Source organism: Mercenaria mercenaria, chromosome 2 (genome assembly GCF_021730395.1).
Source record: "Mercenaria mercenaria strain notata chromosome 2, MADL_Memer_1, whole genome shotgun sequence".
Taxonomy (NCBI): Eukaryota; Metazoa; Mollusca; class Bivalvia; order Venerida; family Veneridae; genus Mercenaria; species Mercenaria mercenaria.
In genome coordinates, this window is record NC_069362.1 from 10,155,505 (window position 1) to 10,171,677 (window position 16,173).

A 16,173-nucleotide genomic window follows, 5' to 3' on the forward strand; every position below is an offset into this window, starting at 1 on the left:
AGGTGATATTGTAATGTAATATGAATATTGATTTAATAAAGCTAGCAACAAAGAAAATCAAAGCTTTCAGAAAATTGACGGGGCGGAGAAATTGTTTTGCTTTGGCGATATATGTATTTATAAACGTTATATTCGTCAATTTTGTGTGAAGTGACTTGAATACTGGCAAATTTACATCTCCTTTTTTAATTTACAAATATTTCTTACTGTTTTTATCTAAAGACCTATTGTAGATATAAGACTGAAAGGCCTAAATTGTCCTGTGAAGGACAACGGTTTACCATACAGCATAATTAATAATAATAAATATATCATTGGTATAGAGTTATAGATTGCTTCTTAATAGTTAAACACTTTAGATTACACGTTCCAACTTTCTTTCGTTATCTCACTTCCTAAGTGATTGTTAGGGCAATAGTTGACCAAACAAACTTAACTCTTTACAATAATTTAGGGAGTTTATTCCCAGACAGCATGTTTTATTTCATTTCCATTATTGTCATCCTTATAAGAAAAGTCTTTTCTGTCTTTTTGTTTCCATACAGCTGTAGAGATTTTTCGGTAGTGGTAATAAAATCTTTTAGTTATTGAAAGTGACAAATGTGTGAAAAGTGTACACTAACCACATATTTGTTCTGTGTATCTGAAGTTTACAAATTAGTGCTGTCTGTATTAGTTTCTTTAAGACATTATATTATTCTCCTTTTTAAAATCATTTCAAACTGTACACTCTAACAAAATTCGTGTTTTTACAAGTTACCAAAATTCGTTGGCTGTTCACATCGTAACACACAGAACGCGGGTGTCTGAATCCGGCTTTCTCTGATAAAACCTCTCCAAGTAGCACCATGTTCCTACCAATCTGGACTAGATTATGTGACCCAAATCCACAGGCAAATATTTGGTCGTTGTTTACGACAGTTACGCCGTGTGGATATTTCAAAAGCTTGTTCGAAAAGACATCGACGACTTTTCCATTTTCATCTAGTGCAATAATACCCTTATCTTCGTCGCCAATGAATATAGTGCCTATCCTATTTAATGCTATGTATTGTGGGCGTATAAACATGTTTTCACTTGAATTATTAGATTCAATATTTCGTATGAGTTTTCCGTCCATACTTAGTATGCTTATCTGGTTCATGTCGCCTTCTTTTAAAGCTCCACAGACCACAAAGATTTGGCTGTTGCTACAGGCAACGTCACGACAGAATTCGGACATCTTCAGGCCTTTCCCCTCTATTATCTTGTTTCTAGAATCTATCGAAAAGAACTGCAGTTTCTTCATGTTGGTTATGCTGACCACCCCTTCATTATGACTGATACTACATACACTGTAAGGGCATCCCGGGAGCTTCAAATAATCTATTACTTTGTATGAGGTATCTAACAGCTTCAATTTTTTGTTTTCCCAATCAGTTACTACAGCTTTTCCGTCCGGCAGAAAGTCAGAGCCAAGTACTTGACAGGTAGTGACGTCAGCACCCACATGGACATCGAATTGACCAATCAGAGTCCCTTGTAAGAGCTTCTGCTTGGAAGCAAAGTAGCCAAGCGACGGAAAGCTTTTGATTACTTCATTTACTCTGTTGTCCGGTATAAACTGTATTTGTTCTGTTCCATTTGCTTCACCTTGTATTTGGACTATTTTCTGTCCCTCACTAACTGTGTGGGTCGCCCGTCTCATCTGAATGAATCTGTTTGCGTCGTCTAGTTGTTGGTCTTTAGACAGTTTTTGTGTGAGTTCTTCAAGTTTTGAAATGATATCTTCACAACTTGCTACGTCTCTGTTAACCTTTTCGTTGTACTTTTTGTATTCAGCATCCAGTTTGTCCATTGTCAATTTCTCCAAATTATCAAGACATCTGTTAATGTTCTTGCGCACGTACTTGATTCTGATAATTACGTCCTCTTTTTCCTTTACGAGCCGAATATTGTCTTCTTGTCTTCGAGTTCTGGATGTTTCGAGCTCAACTTTAATTTTAGTTACACTTTCTAACACATCTTTATATTCTTGACTTTCAGCTATATCTTTAGCGGCCTCTGGAAGGTATGAAACTTTCTTACACTTTCTGAAACAATAAAAAATTAAAATAGAAATACACATTTAGATACAAAGATGATGGGACGTACGTATGAAATCCTGTTTGTGCCATTTAGAGGGCGGCACACAACCATTAAGAAATGAAACGATTTTTTTCGGTGTTCATGCGAAATGAACGACAGAATAGGATCGGCAAATAGCGCGATTCATGTTTAATTAAATTAAATTAACACCGAAAAACAAAAAAACATAGTTTCATTTCTTATATTTACATTATATTTCCTTTCCATTTGTAAACAAGATTAAATTAAAACTTGCACATATTTTGTTGCATTTAACATTAATATCAGCTTCCCGGCAATTCTGTTCACCAGACGGAAAAACTGCGACGTCATCTTATAAGATTCTTTTACTGGTTGTAGGTGCAGATGGGAATATCCGGCCTCGAGGGTAACTGTTTAGGCGGTAACGAAGCTCCCTTGCCGAGTTACCGCCTAAACAGTTACCCGAGAGCCGGATATTTCCATCTGCACTCATAACCAGTGACCTAAACTTTTTCTTGCATACCGATTTCAAGAAATAATAATAAAAATAAAATCAATCGAACGGCTTTCTTTTTAGAACTATTTCTTATGGCAGTGTATTTAAACAAAGCGCGGGAAACCAACGTCCGTAAACAGGAAGGACGTCATGAAGTTTCAAAACAAATAACAATGTTTAGTTCCGGTTTTGTTTTATCAGTTGCAACGTAACGTTATGAAGTTTTGATAAAATAACGTGATTTGAATCGAGAAATATCCTATCAGGAACCAGTAGGAACTGTCAAGGTACTGAATTTTTATTCCGTTTTTTAAATGAATTATAAATTACTACATAAATCTTCTACATACATGTAGTTCGTAATACGTCATTTACAGCACGAGAGTCATCTTACACCCCGGGGTGTAAGATGGATTTTTCCAGCACCGGTAAAAATACCGGAAATCCCTGTCTGGTATGCAAGAAAAGGTACGTTCTCCATGACTATACGCGGACGTCGCCAAAACAGCGGCCTTTTATAAATAAGCAGCGTTGAGGAAACTTTCGCGCCTTTACTTTTGCTGTTCATACGAAATTAGCGTCATAATTTTCAATGGAAAAAGAATATGGCGAATGTAAATATTGCGTAGTAACGTCGCGACGATGCCAAAACGAAACTCGACAATTCGATACGAAGAACGGCAATGTGACGGGATCATGTTGCGATGTCATATCGCATTGTCGCTTGGCAATAGCACGATTTATCTCATTGTTACTTCGCGCTGTCGTGCATCGTATCGCATTGCCATGATGTCAGTTCGCATTGTCGTGTGTCGTGCTGTGCATTTTTGCTGACCACAAAATACGACAACGCGATGCGACGCACTCGATAATGCGAAATGGCGTTTTCTAAATGTCGTATCACATTGTCGTGAATCGTGTCTTCGTCTTTAGCACGACGCACAACAATGCAATAAAACACTCGACAACGCGAAGCGACGCTCGAAAATGTACAATGAATTATCGCTTTGTCATTCTGTTGCTTTGTCATATCGTACTGTCGCGATGTAACATACATGTATTATTGTTTTGTATCACCCTGTAACACCGACGCATGGAAAGTCATTACTTCTAGCAAGAACAGGATTCCGCACGTAATAAACAATGAATATTTTTGTACTGCAAACTTTGTAAAAACATATCAGAGACCATTTCAAAAACAGTACTTGAATGACACTTTACCTGTGGTTTATGGCAATACAGGCAGCGCAGTGAACGGCGTCGTGGTCGTAACAGTACATGTCCAATACCTTCCCATTGTGTTTCTCACATTTCTCTAGTTTTAACGGAACAATCGGTACTGTCTCGCCTTGGTGTCCGTGAATAACATGGTCTTTCATCGTAGGGAATTTACTATGCTGATGCACACACGAGAGACATAAGTTTTCTTGACAATTATCGCAAAAATTTGTAGACTCCACATTTCTGTCTTCTCGTAGACACGGTGCACACAACTGAAACATCCGATTTGTGTCATCTTGCTTTGAAAAAGACGTTAACGTCGCCGGCGACCTTGATTCACTTACAACAGACGAAGTTTCCCCTTCTTTCCTTTTCCTTCTTGTTTTATCGACAGCTTTTTTGTTACCGCTCTTGTTACTTTTAACGGAAAGATCGTCAGCCATTTTGATACCTATTTAATCTTCAATATGTTAATAAAATATACGTAATTGTGGAAGGCTATAATTCCGCACAGATTAAAGTAAGTGACTGATACTGACATCGTGTTCCAAATTTAAAATGTATGCAATCTGATCTCCGTATGTTCAAAGATCTATACAATTTATTCAATTGAATAATATCGTAAACTTTCGTCTTGGACAAGAGTTAAAGCAAAACGTCACACTACGAGTTAAATGCTAAAGTATTAAACAGAAAATCAGTTACTTTTATTCTATATACTTGTTCGTGTGGCAATCGCCTACATAATGACATGTTTAAAATATCTTTTAAATTTGACTTCAAAAGAATAATGAAAATAATTTCTAAAATATTAATTTTATAGTCTGAGAGGTTACACTGGCTTACTATTTTGTATTTATATGATGAAAATGCGACAGAGCATTTGCAAAGTTGACTTATTCTGTATTTAAAACAAATTCGTGCTATAAAGGTTTCAATCTTAATACAAATAAAAAATCCTTTGGAAGCAATGAATGCAACCAAGTAAAAACAATAGCAAGCCTGTTCATGAAAGGTAAATGAAAAGTGCAACACCCCTCAAGCCACCTAGCACCGACTTAAGCCAAATTCTATTACACTGATGTTGAATGTTCTCCATGATTCCAAAAGACCAAAAAATATCACCATATAAAAACATAATAGAAATGTAGTGTTTAAGTCGAATAGCAAATAATTAAACATGCTGCACCGTCTCTTAAATGTATTTTTCTATATAGCATACGATTTTGAATAAAAAATAAACAGGTTTTGAAAAACTTGCATATTGTGCATATTTTTCGCAAACGTACAGTACTGTCCCAATTCTCATAGATGCCTCATCTACTGGTTTAAATAGTGCAATTTGATAAGAAGGTTGACCAACATGAATAGTTCATGCAATATTATTACATGAACACATCTGCAATTATGAATTCCGTTTTGTATGCAGCGATTATTTCAGTTCTTCCTGGCAGCGTTTCTTGCGATGAGGGACATAAACGTTTGCTTCTACACGATGACGCTTCTCTAAGCCAGGCCTACCAGACACTAGCTGCAGAAGTAAGATTGTTCACTTTTTGTCTTTTCTTGTTTAGCTGTTGCCTTAGAGTCTGAATGAAATCTTTTGTCAGCACCATGTTTTGATGGCATATGATGCGTTGGGAACTGAATTGATCGAATTCGATGTTTGTCAGTAATCATCATTATTGCCTGCAGAGAGATAGATTGGATTCTGTCGTTAGTCTTTAAACAATATCGTTGCTATAAAATCTTTTTAATAGCATTTTTTGAAAAACAAGTATAGTATATGTTATGTCTGACAAATGTTGAGTTGAGCTGAAGGGGAAAGATGCTTTATGAGAGTTTCAATATGAGTATAATAAACATTATTACGGAAGACTTGATCTCAGCAAACTTTGCAAGTCTAGCAAAAAAAGGGACGACGATTCTCTGATTGGTTTTTTGAGGAGAAATCTGGAAAAATATTTCTATCCGTTTATTTCATTATGATTTCACAGGTCAAAGAAATGAAATCTACAATTACAACTTTGACGTCTACTGTAGCTAATCTACAAAGTTCATCAGGTAAAATAACTCTCTCTCTCTCTCTCTCTCTCTCTCTCTCTCTCAATTTTGTATAATAAACAGCTCTCTCCGTACAAGTTTGTGTTGTTTTTTAAAACTAAAATCATATTATATACTAGTAACAAATTTTACAGTTGGAATAAATGACGAGTTTCATTCTCTGTCACATATCTGTGATCCATGAAATCTCGAAAAGCAATATTGAAAATCTTCCATAAAATCCTAAATAAACTCCCTGAAGGTACCAAAACAATTCCTTTTATACCAGCTCCTTATCCTAAATACGGTAATGTTTACTTTAATACTTAGCCTAGACCCTCGAGCTGTTAGAATGAACATTATCTCTAGCTGGCCCGAGAGGTCTGCAGAAAGAAGCAGATGTTATTCAAGGAGTACATGGAAAGCCTTACATAGTGAATAAAATTAATCTCTTGTGCAATTATAATGGAAATCGCTTACACTTGGCGTAATTTCGGTACCTGCTCCTTAACACACATAAAATTGTAGTTAAAAAAGCAATTATGCAGATCTTTTTCGAATATAGTATAGTCTTCAAGGAAAAAATGCATGTTTTATATGTTTAAGACAAACTGAGTACGACGTACTAGTGATAAAGTTTTAGGACTGTTGGAAGTCCGTTCGTCCGTCTGTCGTTCACAACTTTCTAGCATCCGTGTTTTCGCTAATAAATGTATACGGACAAAGTTACGACTAACCCTTGATGCAGTCGAAAATGCAATAATATATTTCACCTTATGAACACAACCCCGCCCCCCTTAATTTCTTAATCCATTTTAAACGTATTATGACAGAATGATAATGACTTTAAGGTCTAGGCCAAGTATGATTATGATCCAGATCGGACCAGTATGGTCACAATTACGCGCTTTTGATTTAGCAAAAATATTTCTATAACAATAAAATCTCGTTCAAGATCTTATGAGCAGGATCGGACAAATATAGCACGAAGTTCTTACCATTGGTTTAGTAGATTTGCTATATTTCACTTTGTTTTTGCATTAGCAGCTTCTTTTTTAAGCACCTGACAGAATGTACATTTCCAGACTGGAGCAACTTGATTGGAGTACATGGTTACATGCCCTTGATTTGATGCTATATTTTAAATAAAAAACATAAAACTGGTCTGCTCTTAAAGGAGTTCATCACAATATTTTGTGCGCAGCTCAATCGCGCAGCAAGCGACAACCACTGTAAAGTTTCGGATATACAGCGCACTCGCGCAAAAACAAATATCGTATGTACTGACAATATAGGTCGTGCATATTTTATCTTTAAAAGTGATGGTGTTTTATTGGAGGAGTAGTCGTAGGAAGTGCCCGAATCGAATACATTGTGGACAGCCAAAGTAAACTATTTCGTCCAGTAATGATTTAGCCGACTCCAAGTCACATAAAATTCCAGAAAATCTTAACGTAGATCTATCTCCTTCAAGTTTAAATGTGACTTGCTAAAAATGTTGTTATACTTTTTGTGCCCCATTCCGCATTTCACGTAGTAAGACCAGAGTTATGGCCCTTGGCAGTAAAAATGTACATAAAGGGTCTAAACATTTGTGTTGCATGTACCTCAAAAGTATATGCGTCAAGAGTCATGAAACCATACAAGAATTAAATTCAGCATGCGAAGTTGTGCACCAGTACTTTTATTTGAGGTTTCACTCAGTAAAACCAGTTTTACGTCCCTTGACGTGGTTAAATAGATACGTAAATGGCATGTGAAAGCTTATGTAGCACGTATCTCAAAAAGTATTTGACCTCGAGGCATGCAACCTTAAAGGAGCATTATTCCGCATGTGAGTAAGAAAACTGGTTATGAAACTGATTATAACAGTGTGTAATTTGTTGTGTAAGAAAAAAATGTTCATAATTTTTAGGTGGGTGGGGTAATGAAAAAATACTTTTGTTGGTGGAGCGAATATTTTTTAATTCTTCTTGAAAACAAGCACGGGTTGATATTATTTTTTTGGTTTAGAATTTTTTGTCTTAGTTCTAGCTTACATAATATAAAATTTGATAAAATTCTGTCCGCTAGATTTTTCATATCATTAAGAAATACTTCGTATTTTTCTCAGTTTCAGATACTTCCGACATCTGTCAAGAGTAATTTTTCTGAGTTAATATATCTATACGTTGACATTTTATGCATAGTTATAGTCGTTTCATTAATTGTGATGCATAAACAGTAACATCAGAGTGAAATTTTAAGTAAATAGTTGTTTGCAGTAGTTTTATTATGACATGTATGTATTGTTTCTTCAGACAAAAATACCGATTTGGTGTTCTTGATAAACTTTGAATATTGAAAAAAGAAGCACGGGTACCTATCGTTTTTATTTTTTTGTTTTAACTTGTCACACATCAATCTTTAAATATGAAAAGTTATAGAAAATTCTGTCCGCTAGAAATAATTGTGTAAAAATCACTACTGTATAGAATTTTCTTTCAATTTAAGGAAGTGGCGGTGGAAGTGTTTATTTCCGATGGGGGAGAACATCTTGTCCGGCAAACGGTACATATCTCATCTACTCAGGTAAAAAATGTATGTTAGTTGAGATGTGTTTGGTAAGGGTAAATATTGCAGGTCGTCTTGTGCAAAGCACGACTGCTGTCTTACTTTGAGCTGATCTGTAGTAGACGAAATGAAGAGACAGAGTCGTGAAATAAAATTAAATGCACTGGCCTTCAGATCGTTTGACAAAAATTATTTTTTTAGATATCTGGAAATAAATATTACATTTCTTAAGAATGCTTTAAAACTTAATTACTGACAGACTATATGTTACGGAAACACATGAGAATTAGTTGTTTTTACTACTTTTTATGATGAAAATCGAAAAACGGCGCTTTACTCGAGGTAAACTTCCTCCATTATAAATACATTTTATATCTATATTTAACGCGCATTGAACAATAAATCCTCCACAGCGCTATTGGTAACGACAGCGGAAAACTTCTTTATTACCGCGGCGATCCGTGTTCGATTCCCGACGAGGTCATCTCTTTTTCTTGATTCGGTATTTTCAAAAAGTTTGGAAACAAAAACTCATATTCTAATGTTCATAATATGATCAAACTTCAATTTGAAAGAAAGGTATTTTTTTAGCCGAAGTATGGAGGTCTGTGCCTTTTACAATCTATTTTAATATCTTTGTATCCACCCGGTCAGGTCATGCTTTTTAAATGCATTGTATGAAGAGAATAAGAGCGGACGCTCCGGTCCAGTGGTAACACACTGGACTAACGCAATGGTAAGTTCGAGCCGAGGCTCCTAGAACTAAACTTACTTACTGCTGTATCTGCGTCTTCTGTATCTTGCATTGTCATCCCAAAAATTTCTAACATGCACATATGAGTAACCAATGGCGAAAAGTAATAAGCTCAAACTGCATGAAAATATTTTTTTTGTTCACGATGAAAAGGACATCTCGGCGTGAGCTACAGTGATCGCCCAACGTGTGTCAGCCCTTCCGTAAGTCGTTCACGCTTTTTTTGAAGAACATCTCTATTGGTATGTTATGAAACTTTCTTTGACTGTTTCCTGGATTGTTCTCAGTAAATTCGTGCAAAGAAATTTATTCTATACAAATTTCTGGTTGCAACGTCAACGGAAAGGAAAAACGTCAAAAATATTCTCGTCAAAAACGACTGGCCAGATTTCACTAAGAATAATTTCACATCCTTGTTTCTCGGGCAACTTCCTATCAAGGTTGTTCAAATTGTTCCAAAAACATGGCCGCTAGGGAGCATGCAGTTTTCCCGTATTAGTGAGAATTTAAAAATTATTGTCAGAAACTTCTGGCCTCATTTCGATATGATATCACAGAAATCCCCTCTCTTTCATCGCTTCCCTCATTCTATTCCTTTTTCTCTCAAAAGCAGCGTTCAAAAAAACCATTGTTTTGTTTACATAACGTCTGCTGCACAGTAAAGCAGTTGCCGCGTGAAGGGAGGTAATTTATGATGTCGTAAATTTAAATCACGAAAAGACGCTGTAAAACGCGAAAATAAGTGTTTGTTTGCTGTCTTTCTACCGTTTTTTCAATAATTTCGTAATGTTTTCCATCATTGCGCGGGTTCGAGAAGTTTTGTTGTTTCTTTAAAACAACTACCGTATGCAGTGAAAAAAACCTGACCAGTCTACTACCTTAAAATGTTCTGATCCGATCACAAAAATACTCCGTCGGCGACTTTCTACCAAGTTTGTTGAAATCAATCCGTTTAGTTTGAACAGATGTCTGTAAGAAGAGGTTGTCACTTTTCCTTATATGTATGAAGTGGGAAACTTTAACGATATTTAAATAATATCACATTATTGTTTTTCTGGGATGTTTCTCCATTAAGTCTGTTCAAAGTATTCTGATTGTTGCTACAGCAAAAAAAAGTGGGAGATCTTCATAGAACATCACTTTCCCCTTTATATATATTTCAGAAACTGCTTGTCTACGTATATAATTACAATACACAAATGTTTCAAGGGTCACCCTTTGTCAACATTGTTGAATTATTTACATCAGTCATGATAAAACTAAGACACAAAAGAAAAACCAGGAAAAAGTAAAAAAGCAAATAAAAAACAAAACTCACATAAAAAACATGGCAGCGAGAGCTAGAAATAAGAAAAAAATCAACTTCAAACATCTTTACCTAATCTTCAGGTCCGGTTTTGAAATTATTACTACCAAGATCTGATGGCCACTAAAGCTTAATATATTCTTATACGCCGACATCTCCTAATCACTGGATGGATTTTCAAATAACTCCGCAGAAATATTTTTTGACTATTCATCTACTAATACTAAGAGTGTTAAAGCCGCCTTTAATAATTTACCAAAAACATGGCTACTCAGAGGTGTTAGTTTACCATATATGGCTTTATGGAAAACTTCAAAAATATTCTCCTGTGAATCTGCAGGAAAGTTTTTAAGGTATTATGGCAAAAATGTACAAAAATATAACTCAGGTGTTCGATCAAGGGCCATCACTGCTCTCTTGTTCAATAATTTTGCAGGACATGCAGCGGGGGTCCACTATGGCAGTAAAGGAGGAGCCACAAATCATCTATGTCTGCCAACGGACCCACAATGGGCACATTACGAAGATGCGGTAAAATCTGGCGGTAAAATTTATGGTGTGGAGTATCAATTTTGGGACTATCATTCGAACGGCGGTTCTGCTTTTTTGGCGGTAAAAATATGAACAATGAAGATGCACCGTGTGCAGTTTGCCGCTCCCCAAGACCGGAAATGTTGATGATACCAGGACGTCTTGAATGTTATCCAGGGTGGACAAAAGAATACAATTGATACTTAGTGACTGAAGAAGTTCTGCATAAATCCGCTTCCGAGTATATATGTTTGGATTCCAGCCCAGACGTTATCTTTGGAGGTCATATCAACCAAGATGGTCGTCTGTTTTTTCTCGTAGAAGGCGTGTGTGGCTCCTTGAAATGTCCACCTTATGTTGAAGGACGTGAGCTAACATGTGTTGTTTGTACAAAATAAATTTAGAATTTGATAAAATATGTAATTATTGTATATTTTGCCCATACTGGAGTAAGTAAGTTTTCTTTCAGCTGTCATAATATGTATAACCAATATCTTTTTTAATCTGGAGACATTTACATGCTTTTAAGTTGAACATATCAATTTCTCACACTTTAATTTTAGTACTTTGCAAACAACTTATGTTACATGTAGGAGCCCTTTTTTGGCATTTCTTCCTGAGTTTCACTTCTGTGCGACTTTGAATCCACGCAGATGAAAGTATTCCATCAAAATCTTTCAAAATGTCTATAAATAATTCGCTATGAATATTCTGAAGCTACCTGATACATTTTTTTTTACTTTTTTGTTACAAAACAGTGACAAATTTGTATTGAAAATCACCCTCTTGCTACATAACCAGACTAGGATTTTGTTTTGTTTGAGGCGTACCACTAGCTTGAGAAAGGATGTGTTTTTTTTGCAATTTTATACAAAATCAGCAGCATTTTGCTGTGCCTCAGTTTGTTCCCGGCACACTAAGTCGACATAGCTTTCGGTTAATTTCTAATGTTTTGCCAATTGCATTCTATTTAGAAGGCATCATATGCTATTTGTATACTTCTCCAAGTAAGGAGTCGCCACAATAAAACAATATTTATTCCAATACATTGTAGGTATTTCAACTTTTATCTTTCTTCTGCGGGATAGTGCTATGTATAGTTTTGGGATCATAATTGTGACACTTTAAAATGGACTCGTTTCCTGCTTTAACATTCCATGACATTCCTCTTTCAGACCATTATATACAATACAAAATTAATAGTGACTCTGGTATAATATCTATATTTCCCAATTTCATCAATAGTTGTATCGTACCTTCGTTTTATAAGTTTAAAAGTAAACCACCTAAACACTGTAAACAAAGAAAATATCAGTTTGGCACGGAAACAGCTGAATTATTAAATAAATGACCGCATTTTGATTAAACACTAGTAAACAGGCAATTTTGTTGAAGTTCATAATTATGCCATCCCACCCAGACGAGCCTTGGTCAAAGTGTCTTCAATTGCGACAGGACGGATTCTGTGTTATTTGACGTTTATCAAAAAAAAACAAAAAAAAAAAACAACTAATAATAATAAAAATAAATAAATAAATAAATAAAATAAATAAATGAATGAATAAAAATGGAAGTATGTTGGCATTTCACAGAATCGATACAATTTTATAACTGTTCAATATTTAACTTGTTTTTGAAACTATAATGTGATTTATTTTATGACTTGTAAATTCCGTACATTCATTGGTCGATAACTGGCCACATGGAGATCCATAGAAAGTAATATTCACATGATGTCCACTGAAAACTGCCTTAAAGGAGGTAGGTTACCTTGTTACCAGTGTAAATTGAAATTCAAATTCGTTGAACTGCAGCAATTTTTTGTATTTTGTGTAATTTAATGTTTTAACTGCTACAATCTCAATTTCGTTTATCTCTGGCCCTTTAATTACAATTTTATACAGGTTTGAAGAACATGACCCTTCAAAGGTATTTTATATAGAAAGAAGAAGGAAAATACGTATATTTAACAGTTTTCAGTGTATTTTGGTTTCATTTTTATCCGTAGGAGTCTTCATAATTAATAATTTGACTAGTATGCGCGTTAGCTTTCTAATATAAGCTTAAAATGTATATGTCGCGGGGCTCGTGTTTCCATGGTAACGCATTTTCTCTCATTTTTAGACAACCATGAATGAAAACGGGTTTTTTCAATGGCTGGGCTGCAGTGCCATTCTGTTAATGACCAACATGGAGTATTTGGGTAATATTATTAGCAAAATACCAAGCGCTTTACATGGTACCCTATTCTTCTTAAACTTTTAAGTAACCATGGCAACAGAGATGTTTAAAATAGCTTATATCTTGCTTTTTATCTTAATTTCTTATAAAAAATATTAAATAAGATTATCTTTCTTGTTAATGTAGCTTTAAAACATTTTATTTCTAACGTAAATAATATGTTCGGGTTATTTACATTTATTTAAACAAATTTCACAGCTTAAAATACTTGCAGCAGTACCTCTCGTCTGACATTTTTATGGAAAAATCGTTCTGCATGCTGCTATTATTATTATGGATATTGTTGAAATGCAAATAAAAAGCCGAAGCTGTGTTCCTTAAATAGACCAGTGTCAACGCTTTTGAATTTTATATTTAGATATATAGGTCACGGACTTCGTTTCCATGGTAACATCAATTTAGTTATAAAAACCACAATTTCTACAGAAATTTGAACAATTTTAGAGCTTAGTTTTAACATATAAGTAACAAATTATCAACGGAAACTGAAAAATAGGTGTTACAAATCAAACTGCCCAATTTTTATTTGAAAATGGCCGTATTAAGTAACCTTTCACCCAGCTATATTCCAAATAACATTGGTTACCATCCTCCATTTTCTTACATTCCGCATAACATTTCAATATAACTACACAAAAGAAGCAAAATATTGATTATTATTCAGAGCGAAAGACACATAAAAAATATTTCAGCAAATAATGGCTGTTTAAAAATAGTTCAAATAAAGTAATTGCACAGAAGTACGTATTTTCAAAATAAAAGCTATTAATTTTGCGCGGTAACTGACACGTAACGTAATGACGTCAAGCAACAATGTTTTGAAGCGTTTCTGCGGCAATTTATTCATTATTTCTGCATTATTAAACCTTTAAGCATCAAATCGGAGACAGGTTCATGATTTTTTCCTGAAGAATGGATATACAAACACATTTAGTTTGTCGTAAACGTCGTCGTAAATCGTCACGTTAGCTTCCGGTTGGGCATGCGCACATACAAATATAAAGGTAACCTACCTCAACGCTTCTCTGAAATGTTTGTTTGACAATCCTCAGTCTGTAGAAGAATTAATGATTTCGAGGCAAATACACTATTGTCTGAGGCATCTAATAGCAGGTATGTTGTAGAAAACTAAAATAAGGGAACGTAACAAATATGACGTCATCATGGTCCGCCGGAAATGTCCGAGCACATTTCGATTTTATGGACTCTTAAGAAAATAATTAATACGGTTGCATGTTACACCCATTCATATATTGTAACTTATTACGAATAAAGTCATCATGTATAGTAATTTCAGAATGTGTCTTGATGCATAAACGCATTACAATAAGTTCCAGTATCGACCATCTTTTGCAGACAATAAATTGCTGGTAAAGTAAGTACATTTTGATAAGGAAATAGAACAAAAGGACAGTGTTGTAATCTGTTGCATAACAACAATGACTTTCATTTTTTTAATGCAGCCATATTTTCAATACTTTCGAATATATTTTCTTGTGACGAGGGACATAAACGTCTGTTGCTTCACGATGACACTTATCTCGCTGATCTCAAACAGGCGCACCAGTCGTTGATCTCAAACAGGCGTATCAGTCCTTGATCTCAAAAAGGCGTACCAGTCCTTGATCTCGAATAGGCGTACCAGTCCTTGAGCTCAAACAGGCGCATCAGTCCTTGATCTCAAACAGGCGTACCAGTCCTTGATCTCAAACAGGCGTACCAGTCCTTGATCTCAAATAGGTGCACCAGTCCTTGATCTCAAACAGGCGCACCAGTCCTTGATCTCAAACAGGCGCATCAGTCCTTGATCTCAAATAGGTGCACCAGTCCTTGATCTCAAACAGGCGCATCAGTTCTTGATCTCAAACAGGCGTACCAGTCATTGATCTCAAATAAGCATACCAGTCCTTGATCTCAAACAGGCGTACCAGTCCTTGATCTCAAACAGGCGCATCAGTCCTTGGCTGCAGAAGGAAGACGTTTCAATTATAGTTGATCTTCAATAGCTTTGTATACTATTTTATTATCTTGTAGTAAGCCAAAAGATTCCAGTCGCTGTGCTGCTGGAGCAGTGGCCTGCTTGGCGATATTTCTGTAACGTAACACAACACGAGTCTGAACGTTTTTGATGTTTATTTACACAGTAGAATATTTTTTACATAACTTTAGTAATTCGCTTTGTATATAATTTCTTAAGCCTGATCTTAACAATTGTCATATCTAAAACCTAACTTGATATTAATATCTATAAGACCCATTTTCTATAGGTCTTAGCTTGGACTCCAGATTCACATCTGGACTTTCCCAGACCCTTTCTGACTATCCGAGATATTAAAACAGCAACATATAGCAATTCTCTAACATCAGTTATATGCACTGTCTGATATTTGGACGTATAAAACGTGTAGGTTTGATATAATAAACAATAACTTAAATGCATCATATATCAACTTGACAGAATGTGGACTCGTCATATGCCCGCTAATATACATCTGACCTTATTTGACAAGTTAAACAAATAAAATAATCTTTGATTATTTTACATTTCGGAATAAGAGAATGTTTAGATGCATGGAAATTAGTGACTTGCTTTAGCCAGTAACTGAGAGCTGTCGATTTATGCGATCGACCAACTCTTACGGAGTGTAGAAACAAATTCCGTGTGCTTGTCTGAAAAACACCTGGACATGTTCAGTGTGACTTTTTATCCAGTCAAAGGGTAATTTGCAAAAAGTAACGAATGAGGTTTTTTTTATAACTATTGATCAACCATGTTATGACCGTACTGTATATCTTTAGGAGTTGAATACAAATACTAATGTTTCACACATGCCCTGAATACAGCCGTTACAAATCTACAGAAGCGTTGTATTCAGTAAATACTATATGATAAATAACACATGCCTTAGTCTTAATTATAATAAATAATAATAAATTATA

At 35.2% G+C, this 16,173-nt stretch overlaps 2 protein-coding genes across 2 annotated transcripts; one reads left to right on the plus strand and one right to left on the minus strand.

Annotated features, from left to right (window-relative positions):
* Window positions 1-276: 276 nt before the first annotated feature.
* On the minus strand, window positions 277-4,490 carry LOC123563148 (E3 ubiquitin-protein ligase TRIM71-like). The gene is made up of 2 exons (XM_045355772.2): window positions 3,806-4,490; window positions 277-2,072 (listed from the first exon to the last, which is right to left on the minus strand). The coding sequence occupies exons 1-2, from the start codon at window positions 4,246-4,248 to the stop codon at window positions 713-715; spliced, it is 1,803 nt and encodes a 600-aa protein (XP_045211707.1). The 5' UTR covers window positions 4,249-4,490; the 3' UTR covers window positions 277-712.
* Window positions 4,491-5,129: 639 nt separating this feature from the next.
* On the plus strand, window positions 5,130-11,395 carry LOC123563150 (uncharacterized). The gene is made up of 4 exons (XM_053529488.1): window positions 5,130-5,344; window positions 5,803-5,869; window positions 8,342-8,419; window positions 10,898-11,395. The coding sequence occupies exons 1-4, from the start codon at window positions 5,180-5,182 to the stop codon at window positions 11,083-11,085; spliced, it is 498 nt and encodes a 165-aa protein (XP_053385463.1). The 5' UTR covers window positions 5,130-5,179; the 3' UTR covers window positions 11,086-11,395.
* The last annotated feature ends 4,778 nt before the right edge of the window (window positions 11,396-16,173 follow it).

Coding starts and splice junctions, on each gene's coding strand:
- LOC123563148 (XM_045355772.2), bottom strand. CDS start 4,248: ATGGCTGACGATCTTTCCGTTAAAAGTAACAAGAGCGGTAACAAAAAA. Junction 2,073..3,805: donor TGTATTGCCATAAACCACAG/GTAAAGTGTCAT, acceptor TTATTGTTTCAG/AAAGTGTAAGAAAGTTTCAT.
- LOC123563150 (XM_053529488.1), top strand. CDS start 5,180: ATGCAATATTATTACATGAACACATCTGCAATTATGAATTCCGTTTTG. Junction 5,870..8,341: donor TAATCTACAAAGTTCATCAG/GTAAAATAACTC, acceptor TTTCAATTTAAG/GAAGTGGCGGTGGAAGTGTT. Junction 8,420..10,897: donor TACATATCTCATCTACTCAG/GTAAAAAATGTA, acceptor ATAATTTTGCAG/GACATGCAGCGGGGGTCCAC.